Raw genomic sequence first — 15,427 nt, 5'->3', positions numbered from 1 at the left:
ATATTTTTGGGATGTTACATATGATAAATAACATTTACGTAAATATAAATTAATATTTTATGTTTACGTAACATACTTATTTTTTATATAACTGGTGCTTTAATTTATGAAATACAGGATAATTTATTGTAAGTTCATAACTATTGTTTATTTTTTTAAAATGCATAAATTTTAATTTTAAAAAAATTATTAGCAAAACTTTCTCCCAGCCCAACTTTTTCGGTAATGATTGTAATTGTTACCAAAAAAAGGAATCACTCTTTTTATGTAAAGGAAAATTCATAAAAAATGAGGGTAAAATTTGATTTCCAAGGAATCCCGTTTTAGAAAAACACTGTACAAGGAAGAGATAAAAAAAGAAAAAGAAAACGGCATGCAGTGGTGCGCGTTATGGCGGAGGTGCTGTATTGGATCTCAACGTTTGTCCTCATTTTGACCCATCTTTGTATCCTTGGTTACGAGGTATTTTACTATTACATCTCATTCTTTCCTTTTTCTTCTTTATCATTCAATTTCCTTTTTCTTGTTTGTTTTTAGAAGATTCCTTTTTTGTTTCTTTTCAAGGTTTGTGTTTGTTGTTGTCCTATATTGATTTTTGTATAATAACTGTAATGAAGAAGCAGAAATTATTGATCCTGAGCAGCATTTCATTATTTTAATTCTGGTTTAATCTTCATAATTCAGTTGTCATTGTTTTTCCTCGGCATATTTTCATAATTAATTTTTCAAAATAGGAGAGGAAGAAAAAGCTGTTTTTTTTCTGTGGGGGTGGTAAAATAATTGTATCAACTTTTCTATATAATTATGTGGTTAATTTTTTTTGTCTTGGGTGGAGAGCCTTTCAGATTTTAGAACAACGTTCTGGCGGTTAGTCATTTATTGAAAAAGTTAATGTTTGTATATTAAATTTTGGGAGGTAATTGGTTATTTTCAACATTTGTCTTACAAAAGTTTGAAAACTAAGCAATATTTTCCTTAAGGTAAGATGAAAATACATTGGTAGGAATCACACCATAATTATTCTTTATTTCACCTTTTTGTTTTGGCTTTTACCTTATTTGAAAGGCTTCTTTGTAGTTTCTGTGTGCAAAGAACCTTTTTCTTTTTAGTTCAATTTGAATTGTATTTGGCCATTCCAAATAGGTGGAGCTCTGCAATGTCCTAGTTCTCATGTGTATTAATTCCTAGTTCCTTCCAAATTTTTCTTCTATATTTTTCTACTCTATAAAGATAGTGTAATGTACTAGAAGTGAATATTTTTACCTACAAAACTACAACCAATTATGAAAAATTGTCTCATTCCTTGAAACTTTTATGCAGCTTCTGTTATTGGTGGACTTGGAGTTTGATTATATCAATCCATATGATTCAACATCTCAGATAAACCAGGTTGTGGTGCCAGAGTTTATTGTCCAAGGAATCTTATGCTTCGTAAATCTTATAGCTGGACATTGGCTTATATTCTTCATATCTCTCCCTTCCCTGTATTACAATGTGAGATCGTAAGTTTTCTTTTGCTTTCCTTCTCAATAACTTTGTGCTTTATTGATTTTTTCTTGTTAAAACTGCTGGATCTTATATCTATACAAGGTAGGATTAAAGTAAGGGAGCCAATCTTGTTTTATATGATATTGTAGACCATAAAGTTTGGTGTAAAGATGAAATAGCTATGCTTTAGTTCTTTCACATGAAACATAAATTGCAGCATTTAAATTGAAACTGAATCAATTTTATCCCCAGAACCTTACATACCATGACTTTTGGTGCCCTTTTAATATAGTTGTGTTGTTGTTAATTTGAAATTGTTGTATTTGTTTCACTAAGCTTCTCAATCTTCTTATTGGGAAAATTTGTGTTTATTTAGTGGTTGAAAATGTTGATCACCTTGAAGCAAAACTCAATAGAATGGAATGAATGTGTGTCTCTGATTTTGGTTCAAAACATTGTGTTTTGGTGGCTCACAAACAACAACGACTAATATGGTACTGATTGCAAGATTTGAATGAGATGTATTCAGACCTTTTAGGCTTGCATTTGAAAAACTAAAGAAGAATGAACTTCAAGTGGTTGTTCAAGTTTCCAATGTTGTAATCTGAGTGATATCCTTGAAACCGAAACTGTTGAGCAAACACTCAAATACCTGAGTTTTTGGCACATAATATGGCGAAACAAGAAGACTGTCAGCAAATAAGTTACAAGACATGATTAAAAGCTTATGTAATGAAGGACTATCAAAATTTGAGTTGCCTAGTTGAAAATGCATTGCAGTTTAGATAATGTTAGAAGTTGGAACACTTTTGACATAGAAATTTAATCCTTCTGCCTTGAGTTTGCTTCTTATCTGTAAAATAGTCCGCATTGCCATCCATAAAAATATCTTGAGCGTACATTCAAGTATGGTCTGAAATATCGATAATTAGATTGCAATTGAGTTCAAAATCTTGGCATTAAACTGGGCATTTGTGGCACAGTTCAATCCTGCATGAGATGATAAATGGAATCCAGAAAGCATTGAATTTCAATCATTTTTATCTGTCTAAAACATGTGCTGTTATCACCTATGCACATTATTTGATATATATTATTACAAATGACATGGAACCTAATATCAGGTACAGTAGAAGAGAACACTTAGCAGATGTTACCGAAATATACAATAAGCTGAATTCTGAGAGAAAGAAGCTGCTGTTCAAAGTTGCATATCTTGTTGCAGTATTTGTGATCGCTGTAGTAAGGTATTACAGTAGAAATGCACTCTTTTTTTGTGAATTATCCTGTACTATTTCAAAGGAAAATTGGTGACTTTGTTCTCATCTTAAATGTTTTAGCTTGGTGTGGACCCTTACCGATGATGTGAATTAATTGGTGGCTCGCCTTCCATGCCTGATGTAAGTTTCATTTACCCATTTGCATGAGGGTCATATTTTGGTTCTTGAATGTGCAAATATGGAATTCAGTACCCAGAAATAACTAAAGTTCTAATTTTGTTTCTGAATGTGTAAAGGGTACATCAGTTTCATTAAATCAGAATTTGTGTTCTTTCAGAGATTAAATTGTCCTCGATTTATACATTTAGGGACAAAAATGGTCATTTATCCTTCTATAAACATCAGCTAATTAAATCCTTGAAAATATCAAAGAAGTTGCAGGCTGATAGATTCAATGCAATGTGGCAAGAGCCATGGTGAGAGCAAATATGAACTGATCTCCATGGAGGAGGGAACATGTGAGAAGCTTCAGAAGGATTGGTTCTCCTAATATCTGAGTCAGATTGCTCAAGATTGAAAAAAGAAAGTTATCTGAGTTCATAGTAGAACATAAACATAAACATTTTTTGCCTAATATGTATATTTATACTGTCATGTTTGCTTCCTCTGCATGTAACTGTAAGAGTGTGACTGACATACATTTTTCTTGGCTTAAAACCTTTTGTGCTGTTCCAAATTCATAATCATTGTTTAAGTTGTAATATCTAAGAGCAAATAAAGTGTTGACGATTGTTATACCTTTTAAATAAATGTTATACTTGGTAAAAAGTATGCACTGAAGTTGTATTCCAAATATATCCATTATTACATATGTTGTAACATCCAAAATAAATAGTATAAAATATTATTAAGGAATTATTACAAGTCTAATATGACAGAAGAGTTAACAAGACATATAAAGTATAAATATAGTTATCCAAACATAATCATAAATTAAACTTTATATACAAAATTCTAATTCAAAATTATGTAGAAAGATCCTCAAATACAACTAAAAGAAAAAACATATAAGTACTATATTATCTATACATCAACACTATCTCCACTCAAGATTTGCACCAGAGACACATCCTCACCTTTGATCACACTCATCAGATGATCATCGCCACAAAAAAATCAACACATTCAATCAAACAACAAAGAATACAAAAGAAGGGTGAGCTAATAATAAAAAGAATAAAAAATTATTGCATATTAAGATTCACGTTATACATTCCATTTCATTCAAAACAAATCAAACATTCTAATCATGTTATTGACCTAGATAAACTTATGTGGATAGATGTATCGATGTCAAACTATGACAAGTTTAATACTTGTAGTGGTGAAATAGCTGCCCTCCAAGCTATCACACAAGGTTAATTTGTCTACCACCTATGGACAAAGAACACCAGACCATAGACTAGTATCTTCTGCTACTCCTCACCACATAATTCCCTTCTCTATCTAAGATGGTGCGATTATTGAAGCGTTAGGATAACTTCTAAGATTGAGTCCCTACATCAAAACATCACTTACTTTAAACCACCACTGAGAATTTCATCCTAGAAATTCTTTCCAAACCATTTAAAGTTCAATCACATTTTCAAACCATCATATCATTTTAAATCGCATCACTGAGCATTATACAAAACATTCCAACATCTGAAACCAGGCATAAAAGAGAATAGAAAACAAAATACTCAAAATAGCCCAAACCCGCTCGCTCAACAAGCACAAACTGCTCGCCACAAACTGCCCGCCCAGCGAGAACCCAAACACGGAGCTTCCCAAGCCCAACGAGGGATCTCGCCTAGCTCCTAAACTTCACTGCCTAAAACCTTAAAAACTCACCCAACGAGCAGTACCCACTCTTCCAGCAAGAACCAAAACAACAAGCTCTAAGAGCCCAGCTAGCTAACTCGCCTAGTCACTGGAACTTAATGCCAAAACTCACTTAAACTCGCCTAACGAACCCCTCTTGCTCGCCTAGCCTTGCTGCATAATTGTGCATCACGAAATCTGCATAAATAGCACCCCTAAAACACTCATGATCTATCCTAACCATTTTTACCAACTTCTAACAATCCTAGATTGGATTCTAAACTACTATAGACTTAAACAAATGTGTATAACCTATCTTAAACTAATTACCAATTGTTTACAACAAGGTATTAACTCAAAAACAACTAAATCCTTATCTTGGAAACCAAAATTCAATTCCACAAGTTCCAGCTCATTTTTTACCAACTTAGGAACTCTAACAAGTCAGAAATGACTGATCAATACTCTCCAAAACTTCTATTTTGACCCAGAACCTCTAATTCAAAATATCACTATCCAAAACCTCTAAAATACACCAAAACTCCATTTCAAGACACCATTTATTGTTTACTTTACATTTCTAAACCAATTCCTTTGCACATTCATCTCCCAACCAAGTTTCAAATAACACCAAATAGTTCCTAAATCACCATCTCTTCATTATACCATTATTTCAAAAAGTCGTCTAGTAAAACATCATTTGTAGACCCAAATTTGACTTACCACCTAGCTTATCCTTCTCTTCCCAACTTCTTAATCCAATACCATTACCAACTTCACAAGCACAACTAATTCACAATCAAGATTCATTCCAAACATATTCATCATAGTAACAAGAAATCAATTTAACTATTTTAAACCATTCCAATAACAATTTACACAATAGCATGCAAAATTCTTATTAAATAGAAACGCTACCACATTCTAAACATGCACACTCGTTGCTTCAAACGCAAGGAACTCTAGAAACGCTTACAAATCATCAAATTATGATTGAAGTGAGTCCTTAGGACCTCAGATTAACAAAGAACGAGAAATAGAAGACCAATGACACATGCGAAGGAGTTCATAAGCATGATCATGAATAGAAAACTAAAAGAAAAAAGAGGTAGAAACTTACTTGCTCTAAACCAGAAATTGATCGAATAGAAATGTAGATTATTCTGTTGTGATCTCCTAGGCACTTTCTGATTGTCAAACATATGATTTAGGAGTCAAATATCTTAGAGAGAAGATAGAAAAAATCAAGGAACAAACTTTTAGAGAAAAATTGTTGTTTTAAGTAATGAAACGAGTTTAAGATATTTTATTTATATTATTGAATTATTTTAAAATAAAATATTCGATTTTATTATTTTAAAACATCTATCACTTTTCTATTTTCTAAGTTTTTACATTGTGCTGCCTTTTGTACAACCACATATACATCAAAGAAATTAATATTTGATTTTGATATAATTCTTTGTTAATTATGTTTTTACATCTTGAAATTTATAATGGTTTTTGTTGTGGTCCACTAAACTAAAAAGAAAACTTATTTTACTCCAATAAAATGAAAGAAAAGAGCAAGAGTTTCCTTAAATAATAAATTTGAGGGACTAAAATGATTTTCTTAAAACTGTTTTAAAGTTGTTGAAATTTAGTATTTAGGGACTAAAACTACCTTTTACTAAATTTTGAAGGACTAAAATGAAATATATTTTTTAAAAATTGAGAAACTAAAAATATATTTATCCTATATTTTAGAATTAAAAATGTAATTAAACCTATTATTTTACTCAAATTTAGTTTAATTTTTTAATTAAACCTATTATTTACAAAAAAAAATTACTTAAATAATTTGAAGTTTACAATTGAAAAAAAAAACAAAAATTAACAAACGGTTTGGACTCACGAATGTTGAGAAAAAAATAATAGCGTAGGTTTAAAAAAAAACATTATCTTGTTTGGTTTATTACATTTTGTAACTCAAATTCAATCTAGTTTAAATAACTTCACTTTATTCTTTATATTTTCCTCCTTTTTATAATTATTAAGATTTCGTGATGGGAGGTAAGATTTTGAAGACAGAAAAATTGGGACCCAAAATTTGAGTTAAAATATAACATTCTTTATCAGTAAATTCTGATCAAAAGAAAATCAAAATGAATTAATTCAAATATTTAGAGTCTTTGTGGAAAAAAAAAGGAGAATTCAATCATTTTAATTATAACAACAAAAGGAACAAAAAATATGTATATTAATGAATTTGAAATATTTTACTGTCTTCTTTATTATTTATAGTAATAAATATTATGCACAAACTAGCCAATTTTTTTCAACCATTGGATATCATTTTATCCAATGCCTATATTTTTTTCTTCTTCTAGGTACATTTCCAATAGGAGGCTGGGTGAAACGGGTCTATAAAAATTTGGGCGTAGGAAGCTAATTAAAAAAAGATAAAAGAAAGAAAAGGAAATAAAAGTTTTGTTGAATTTTTTATTTTTTATTTATATAAAAAACCTTCAATTACATTTTTAGACGAAAGGACGAATTCTTTTAAGGTTTGGTACAAAAAATTATGAAAGAATTAGAGTTGTGCATTGATTATGGTTGAAGAAAGAAAGTGAAATTAAATGAAGACATTAATGCTATTACTCATTTGCTAAGGCACAAATTTCTTGATAGGGAGTGGGTGACAATCAAAGTGTTTGACGTATGTAACATTTATTCTTGTGAAAAAGTGAACTACACTTTACACTTTTCTTCTTTTCCTAAAAACCTTCCTTCCATAACTAGCTTAACTTCTAGGGAACACAAAAGCAACCTCTACTCTATCCTATCTTATTTTCACTCTTTTTTTATACCTAAAAACATATCATCTTTTCTTTAATTCTTTTAAATGCAACATTTCTATTTCAACTCAACCTAACCTTTTTATTTTACTTTTCATAAACATGCTTATTTCTTTCACAATACATATAAATTTTTTTATGTTATTTAACTTCTTTTGAAAAAACAATTGTTATGTATGTAAGTTTAGTTTGGTTTTATGTGTTTTTCTTTTGTTATTTTTTTAATAATATTTTTATGTGATGATAAATAATTAATTTATTGACATATCAATTTAAATGAGATAATATTATAATAAATGTGATGACTTTTAAAAAAAATATTATTTATATAAATTTGTGTTGAAGGGATGACTTCAACTTTGATAATTCATGGTTAGTATTTATCCAAGGGTTTGTTTAATTAAAACATAAACACGACTTTTTTTAGTGTTTTAGTACTTCAAGCAATGAAGATTGCTCTATACAAAATATATTTTAGTTTGAAAATGAATGGAGAATGAGACCTAGAATGAAGCAATTGAATAAAAAGTTTAGCTACTAATTTTCAAAGATACCAACAATGGGAAGAACTTCCATTTAAACACATTTATTTAACATCATAGTAGAAAGTCACTAATTGGAGGATGATTTCAGATTAGGTATGCTTAAAATTTGTGGAATGTTACTTTTTTTGTTTTGATAATTTGCTTGTCTTGGTAAAATTTGATTTAAACTACTTTAAATAGTAAACAGTCACTTCACACTAGAATCATAGGGCTTCTTCCAACATACTTTTAATAAGAAGTTTAAATATGGCTTTTATCTTAAACATGAATTTCAATCTTCATTTTAATCTATTTAGTATAAAGATGTATATGAATAGAGTTGCAAGATGTAAAGAAGATTTTCATATGCTTGCTCGTTCATTTATATGTCAATTCTAGTTTTTAACCTGTCAAATTCATCTTTATATTTTTTTAAAACTTGAATGAGCTATGAAATAACTAAAAATACAAATACAGATACAAAGTTTAATTATTAATTATTCTTGTTAAATATTCAAGATATTGTCCACTTTAAAATTTATAACTTTTATAAAAAAAAACAAATTGTATTTAAGATATTTTCTATTTTGAAACATATAACTTTTGTAACATTTTATCTTTTAAAAACACATTAGAAAGTTAAAAAAAAGAAAAATATATTAAATTATACTTAGATTTTAACTTTTAAACGATATAAAACTATTATATGTAACGAAACATTTTTCATTAATGAAGATCAATTCGATTTTTAACTATACAAAATCAGTCAATTTTATCCAAGAAATCAAACCTACTAATGTAAACCAAAGTCAAAGGCCAAATTAATATATACATACCGCAGTTCAAATAAAGGACAATCAGAGAAGTTCAAATTATGAACTCTTAACATTTGAACCAAAATGTCTAACTGATATCATTTTCAAAAGAAAAATGGGTGATTTTAGCAACCAGTCTACTTAAACGTATCCAATGTGCAAAAACTCAGTTATTTTCTACAGGTGGCAGAATCATATTGGTTAACTATCTAAAATTCTGAACCAAAGATGCAGACAGGAAGATTGTCATCTTTGTTGAATGTTTAAAGTTGTATTCATTATTGCCTCAGTTCTTCCATTTATTTCTTTCAACCAACTTCTATTTATAACAATTCTCAGTTTTCCTATTTATTTCTTAGGAGAAAGTGCTGTCATAAATACAGTTTGATATCTTCCCATATGAAAATACCAACACTTACCTACATCAGTCTACATTTATGCATTCTTTCCAAGTCTAGAAATTTCAAATATATACAACATTAAACTTATTAAAAGCAAGTATAGTCATAACATCAAGTGACTAGATAGATGAACATAAAAGTTCCAACAAATTGAGTTGTAAAATAAGCAAGTTAATTTTGATTACATCCGAATTAGCCTACTCATAATACTGCACAATGCAGCATCTACCTAATCAGCCGAGGAATCAGATGCTCTGATAGGCAAAGAAAATTGTAGAAACCTAGCTGCAACTTACACTGCTAGTCAACTATTTCATCCTATGGTCATAAACAACAGATAATAGGTTTTGAAACAAGTGGAAACTACGCACAGAGAACAACTTTGGAAACATTAAATAAATAGCTCAGTCATGAATGTTGTCAGCAACACATGAGAATCTGCAACTTCAGGTTGATCATCTACTTAACTATCAGGCAAGGATATGTTGATATCAGTGGCTGACTTCATTGAATCTGTCATCGAGTGCATGTTCACCCAGTTTTCCCGGCGAAAGGCCGAGGGAGGAGGAGATAGGTTTGTGTTAAGCGTTGCTCCTGAGTTGTGCAGTATGTGTCCACCCATGACAACCTCCTTTTCACCACCATTGGTAGAGGGTGGTGGTCCAGAAGACACTGCAATGGAAGGGGTAACAGTAGCAGGTGCATAATCAGACTTTGGCTTCTTTGGCTTCAGATCTTGCTGGCTGCATGGCAAAAAACTTCCCACCACCACCTGATAACATAAAGGCATCCAAGTGATCCTTCATTTGAGCCTTGAGGAATGAAATGCTATGTCTAACTTCTTGTTGAAGCTTTCGACAACACAGAAAATATGGTATGTTGAAGACTTCTATGAATTCAACATTAGTCCTTAGCACTCAAACCATACACATGATCACATTCATCATTGGGAATAACATTGAGTGAGGAATGTTCACCTGCACAGGACCTGCTGCTACAAGTAGACCAGCCACTCCACCACCTACAACACGACCATCTGGACTTGACAATGAAACACTCATTCCTCCAGACCTGCTTCTTGTTCCTTGGTTTTCAGTAGGCATGAATGATCCAGACAAGGAAAGTATCTCAAAACGGCCCTACAGAAAAGGAAAAAGAAAAGTAAACATACGATTAAGAGCACCCTGCATCTTCATGATGAACCTAGTATCAGAAATCAAATGGCTAAGTACAATTTCTAAGTGAATGATGATCATATACAATATTACAATTTGCAAATTGCCAACAAGACATAATTATACACCAAAGGTTTTGCTTCTCCTATTTCAAAAGTCCTTACCAGAGCAGCTATTTTAATTCTAGTATTACAAAAGGGTATGCCTACTTCATTCATAATTTCCAAAAGCATGATATGTGAGACAGAAACAAATTCAGAACTGAGTTACAGAAAGGCAAGTTTAAACTCAAATAAAATACAAAACATGTACTAATTAGACGATTAACAGCAGCACCTCATAGGTCAAAGTTCCCCCAGAAGAATCAGGCTGACGAAGTGTAACATTTGAAATTACACCACTAGCAGATAAGATGCATATAGCACGCGGTCCTTGTTGAGAAAAAGATATGACCTTCATTGCTATGTCCTGAAACAACAATAGTGCAAAACAAATAACAGTATTCAATTTTCTATTCTGCAGGAAACATTACAGTATACAATGCACGTTAAGGGAATATCAAAATACAGGGTTTTCCCTGTTGAATAGAGATAGGAATGCAAAAACACTTGAAACTTATCTCTTTTAATCAGTTTTTGTTTTGAAATTTAATAAATACAGCTAAATTTGCATTGACTTCACATGATGAAATAGAACCACATACAACTATTGTTTGTTCATCGTGCCATACTGCAGATCTAGAACCGAAGTGTAGCAACAAATACATTACACTTGAGCTAAAATCCTCGACAAAAGAAAATGGGTCGAAAACAAACCACACTGCATGTTTTGCACTTCCGAAAAATGTTTTAAGGCCCCAATATAGATCTTTTACTTCGTCCTTGTTCAATATTATACACCTAATTTAACTAATGAACAAAATAATATAATTCTTTTGAGAAGAAAACGTACTTCATAACAAAGTAATATAAGCGTGCAACATCCCAAACACCAATATACTATGCAACAACAATTATCAGCATAAGCACAAAAAACTTGTATATAACTATTGGAGTATAGTTTTCTCATTTTATTTTACCTTGTATAGCAGTAGATTAGTCTGTTCAAATATATAACATTGTTAGTTACTACGAGAGTTAGTCAGTTTTGTAAGTTACTCACAGTTTATCAGTTACTTAGATCTTGGTAAGCACATGATGTAATTCTGTTAAAGTTGGGGTGAATTCATTTTACACTATTAACGGAATTTATTTTCTCCCAATCACTTTCTATAGCAAACATAAATATGGTATCAGAGAAAAACAAAAATTCAAACCACGTCATCCTTGCATTCCATATAAACAAATAGATCAAGGAAACAAAACATGATTCCTCGAGCCACAATATCCTTATATGCAGGGTGAGTTAATGACAGAAATCTAAAACGTATATATTTCAATTCAGACACTCAAAGTTATGAAATATATGGTAGTTTAAGAGAGAAATTTAAACAAACTCATGTTTCAAATGAAGATAAAATAAATTTTTTTCCCTTCCCTCAAAGCATACCTCGCCACTATTGACAGTAATGATATGGGGCATAAAGCTTGTACCATCAGAGCCACCTACAGAAGTAGCAGCAATAGATGTTAGTCGAAATTAGTTGAAACTTTAAGTAATTAATTAGTTATAAATTTCAAAAATAGCAGTCAAATAATACAGTATGTAAGAACAATACATATTTGTTCCAGGATATATACATTATGAACTATGAGGAGACTTCTAAAACCTTAAGAATAGAGGCAAATGCAGCTCATGTAGTTATAGCAACCAACAAAACCTTAATACTGTGGTCAGACAGCAATTCAACACTCCCTTACTAACGTAGAAAACACCTTTCTATTCATGGAAACAATTATTTCACCTCTTTCAAAAAAAGTCCACAGAACGAAAAGGATGAGTTCTTTCAAGTATTTGCAAATAAAAAAAAAGACAGACATTTTCCATGTATTCAAGCATGGTGGCTAATGTGTTGCAGACAGCAGAATATTAAGGTTTTGTCTAAGTTTTATCAGAATCAAACTTGAAGAAGCAAGAAAAGTAATTTCCCTGTCAAACAAAGAAAGAAACTACCAAATGTTAAGGCTAAGAACAAGTATCAAATCTCATTACCAAGATAATGCACTCCAACTTTCTTTGGCAGCTTGTAATCCATCCCCTTTGGTCTCCCCCGCTTCCCAGATGAAAAGTTATTAGAAAATGGTGCTGAAGATGAGATTGGCATTGGTGACAATGCCATATTCACCAACCCATCTGGTCCATATTTTCTTGGTCTGCCCCTTTTCTTCTTAACTGATGTTCCATCAAATGCCACACTCACTGGTGACACACCAATAGCTGCAGCTGGTGCTTCAGGCACCGGAGGACCACCCTGACTTGGAGCTTCACTCCTTGGTGCCATGTGATAGGCTGATGGAGCTTCTGCTCCTATCACTGTAACCCCAGAACTCATCCCTTCTCTTCCTTCCATGCATATATCAAACACTTCCCTTTCCTTAGTCCCTTCAATCAAACCAGCATCTGCATGTCAGAATTCAAAATGGCCCATTAGAGAGAACATGCAATTGCAAATGTTGGAGTCTTTAGCAAAACCAAAAATTTGAACCTTCTTGAACATGCTAGGAAGCCAAAGTGAAAACCCATCAAAGGATTCCAACAAACTAGGGAAAAGAAAAACAAAAGACAAGACTTTGGTTTCTTTAGAAGTTGTTCAGATGAATTAGCAGATCCATTCAGAACTTTAGCCATGAATTCACAGTACGCTTGGTTTGAGTAGAAGAACATCATATGAAAAAATATGCAGTTATTTCCTTACAAGGTTTTTTTTCCTTTTCTGTTTCCATGTAGGAAAAATGGGTACTTGCTCAGTTATCAATTATTCAACTTTCAAGTACTGAAACCAGAAATTCGATTTGTAACATAAAGGACGATGAAATAGCCATTAAAAGAAATGGAAAAGAAAAAACAGTGACTATTTGGCTATGTTAATACAACTTTGAAACAAATAAAGGTAAGATAACTATGAAAACATGCTTGAAAATAACAAACTCAAACTAAAACATCATGCAAATTTTGGTTAAAAAATCAATCATTTACTTCTAATATTTGTTAGCTCCAACTCAAAACAAAACAAAACCGACCAAATATACTAAAAAGACTTTATAAAACATATGAAAAGCACCCTTTTGCATAAACCTGCTTCGTACCAAGCATTTACCTAAACTTTTAAAAGACAGAAAGCTGAAACTGAAGAAAAAATTCAGTTCACAAAAAATTTAAAATAATAAAAAAATATGGTTTTTTTTACATACCAACATAAAACTGAATACTGTTCAGAATGCAAAGATCATGCCCAGTCACAAAGATTCCACACACTTCAGCAAGACTCTTCTGAAGCTGCAATATTGTATTAAGATTTTTTTTCAGCTCTTTCCAGAACTTAACTTGCTCACTCAACCCAGAAAGTGAAAATTAAAAGGAAAATGAAAAATGAAACACGGAAAAAGAAAAAAGAGCAGAGAAAAAGTGAAAAACCGTTTGCTCCGAAAATTTAAAACAACTTGAAAATTTCAAGAGTTGGAAAAAACCTGTTGGCTGGATGGGTTTTCCAAAGCTGCTTCAATGAAAGTTGAAAATTTTTTAATGGGAAAATATAGTAAAGCTCCAAATAAATGCTGCAATTAAAATAATAATTATTATAATAATAATAACAACAACAATTATTATATTTTTAAGATAATAAAGTTTAAAACATATAATATTTAATGATTTTAGTATATTTCTATCGTAGATTTTCAATAATAATATGCATATTTATTAATTTTACACGAAATTTTGAAAGATTTAAAAGACCGTATTTAAGTTTCCTTAAAACCGTAGTTATCACAAATTATACTAATAATAATAATAATAATAATAATAATAATAATAATAATAATAATAATAATAATAATAATAATAGAGAAAAAATAAATCAATGGCAATAAAGTAGGTAAACATGTAAAACCTTACTTTGAAAGAATTGCCATACCCCGTGAAAGCATGTGAATCTAATTATTTAACTAGAAAGTATCTATATTTAAAATAACTGTTCTATTTTTTATTTTAATAAACTAAAATTATTTTCTAAATCAGGTTACCGGCCACAGCAAGGTTGGCCATCCAACACTGACTTGCAGCCTTGTTTTTTTATTAAAATATAATTCAAAATTTAAAGAATCATAATTTTACTCTAATCTCTAATATTTAATATTTTTATTTTTATTTTAAATGTTAAATTATCTTTTATCTAATCTTAATCGTGTATACTAGGTTTATATTTTAACTATAATAAAATATAATGTATATAAAATTAAATATTTTCAAAATATATAAATCAAAATTAAAAAAATAAAAAATTGAGGAAAATTTTAAAAGGATAAAATTTGTAATTTTATATTTCTTGAACATAAGTATTAAATTCTGTTGCGTGTTTGATGGTGCATGGGTATTGAATTTACAGCACTAATAAAATTATTATTATTTTAGTTTTGAAACGTATGTCGTAAATTTTCTTTAATTAACTAATATATTTTGCAGCTATCTTTTTTAAGTATTAGAAATTGAAACAAGTCATTTTAATTAATTACTATATCTTTCACATTCTTAGAAATTCAAATATTATAAATCCAAGTCACTCGTGATAAACTTTTTCATAATATTGATTTATATAAAAATGTATATTGGTTTTTTACTTTGAAAATGAATTAAAACTTGTTAACCAATCTCATTCACTGTTATATTAAAAAAATATAAATTTCAGCATGAATAAAAATGAATTTGATGGACTAAAAGTTCGATTCATTTAAATTGATTATATGATGAATTGGATTATCCATCAATAGGCTCGTAATTGTAAATATTATATTATATTAAAATAGGAAACACAATTGAATTCTTATTTCTAAATGTATTCAAATTTGTATTGTATTGTATTTTTGTGATTTTGATTTGTATTTAGAGTTTAAAATCATTTTGTATTGTATTTGGATAAAAGTTTATTTAGATTTCAATTAAAAAAATTGTA

At 30.2% G+C, this 15,427-nt stretch overlaps 2 protein-coding genes across 7 annotated transcripts; one reads left to right on the top strand and one right to left on the bottom strand.

The window, feature by feature from the left end:
* Positions 1–289: 289 nt before the first annotated feature.
* Positions 290–3,491, top strand: LOC108328648 (protein cornichon homolog 4). 3 transcript variants are annotated; one of them, XM_017562543.2, is made up of 5 exons: positions 290–462; positions 1,321–1,502; positions 2,613–2,735; positions 2,829–2,888; positions 3,150–3,491. In XM_017562543.2, the coding sequence occupies exons 1-4, from the start codon at positions 391–393 to the stop codon at positions 2,860–2,862; spliced, it is 411 nt and encodes a 136-aa protein (XP_017418032.1). In that variant the 5' UTR covers positions 290–390; the 3' UTR covers positions 2,863–2,888; positions 3,150–3,491. The 3 variants fall into 3 exon arrangements, with proteins under 3 accessions (XP_017418032.1, XP_017418030.1, XP_017418029.1); XM_017562541.2 differs by having other exon boundaries at positions 3,144–3,491; XM_017562540.2 differs by having other exon boundaries at positions 291–462; positions 3,141–3,491.
* A 5,759-nt stretch (positions 3,492–9,250) lies between these two features.
* LOC108327010 (AT-hook motif nuclear-localized protein 7) lies at positions 9,251–14,013 on the bottom strand. 4 transcript variants are annotated; one of them, XM_017560662.2, is made up of 7 exons: positions 13,950–13,968; positions 13,674–13,758; positions 12,475–12,882; positions 11,872–11,927; positions 10,660–10,791; positions 10,126–10,287; positions 9,251–9,920 (listed from the first exon to the last, which is right to left on the bottom strand). In XM_017560662.2, the coding sequence occupies exons 3-7, from the start codon at positions 12,830–12,832 to the stop codon at positions 9,612–9,614; spliced, it is 1,017 nt and encodes a 338-aa protein (XP_017416151.1). In that variant the 5' UTR covers positions 12,833–12,882; positions 13,674–13,758; positions 13,950–13,968; the 3' UTR covers positions 9,251–9,611. The 4 variants fall into 4 exon arrangements, with proteins under 4 accessions (XP_017416151.1, XP_017416150.1, XP_017416152.1 ...); XM_017560661.2 differs by lacking the exon at positions 13,950–13,968 and adding an exon at positions 13,897–13,915; XM_017560663.2 differs by lacking the exon at positions 13,674–13,758 and having other exon boundaries at positions 13,950–14,013.
* Between the last annotated feature and the right edge of the window lie 1,414 nt (positions 14,014–15,427).

This window comes from Vigna angularis, chromosome 2 (genome assembly GCF_016808095.1).
Source record: "Vigna angularis cultivar LongXiaoDou No.4 chromosome 2, ASM1680809v1, whole genome shotgun sequence".
Classification (NCBI taxonomy): Eukaryota; Viridiplantae; Streptophyta; class Magnoliopsida; order Fabales; family Fabaceae; genus Vigna; species Vigna angularis.
This window is presented reverse-complemented; position numbering and strand designations above follow the sequence as displayed.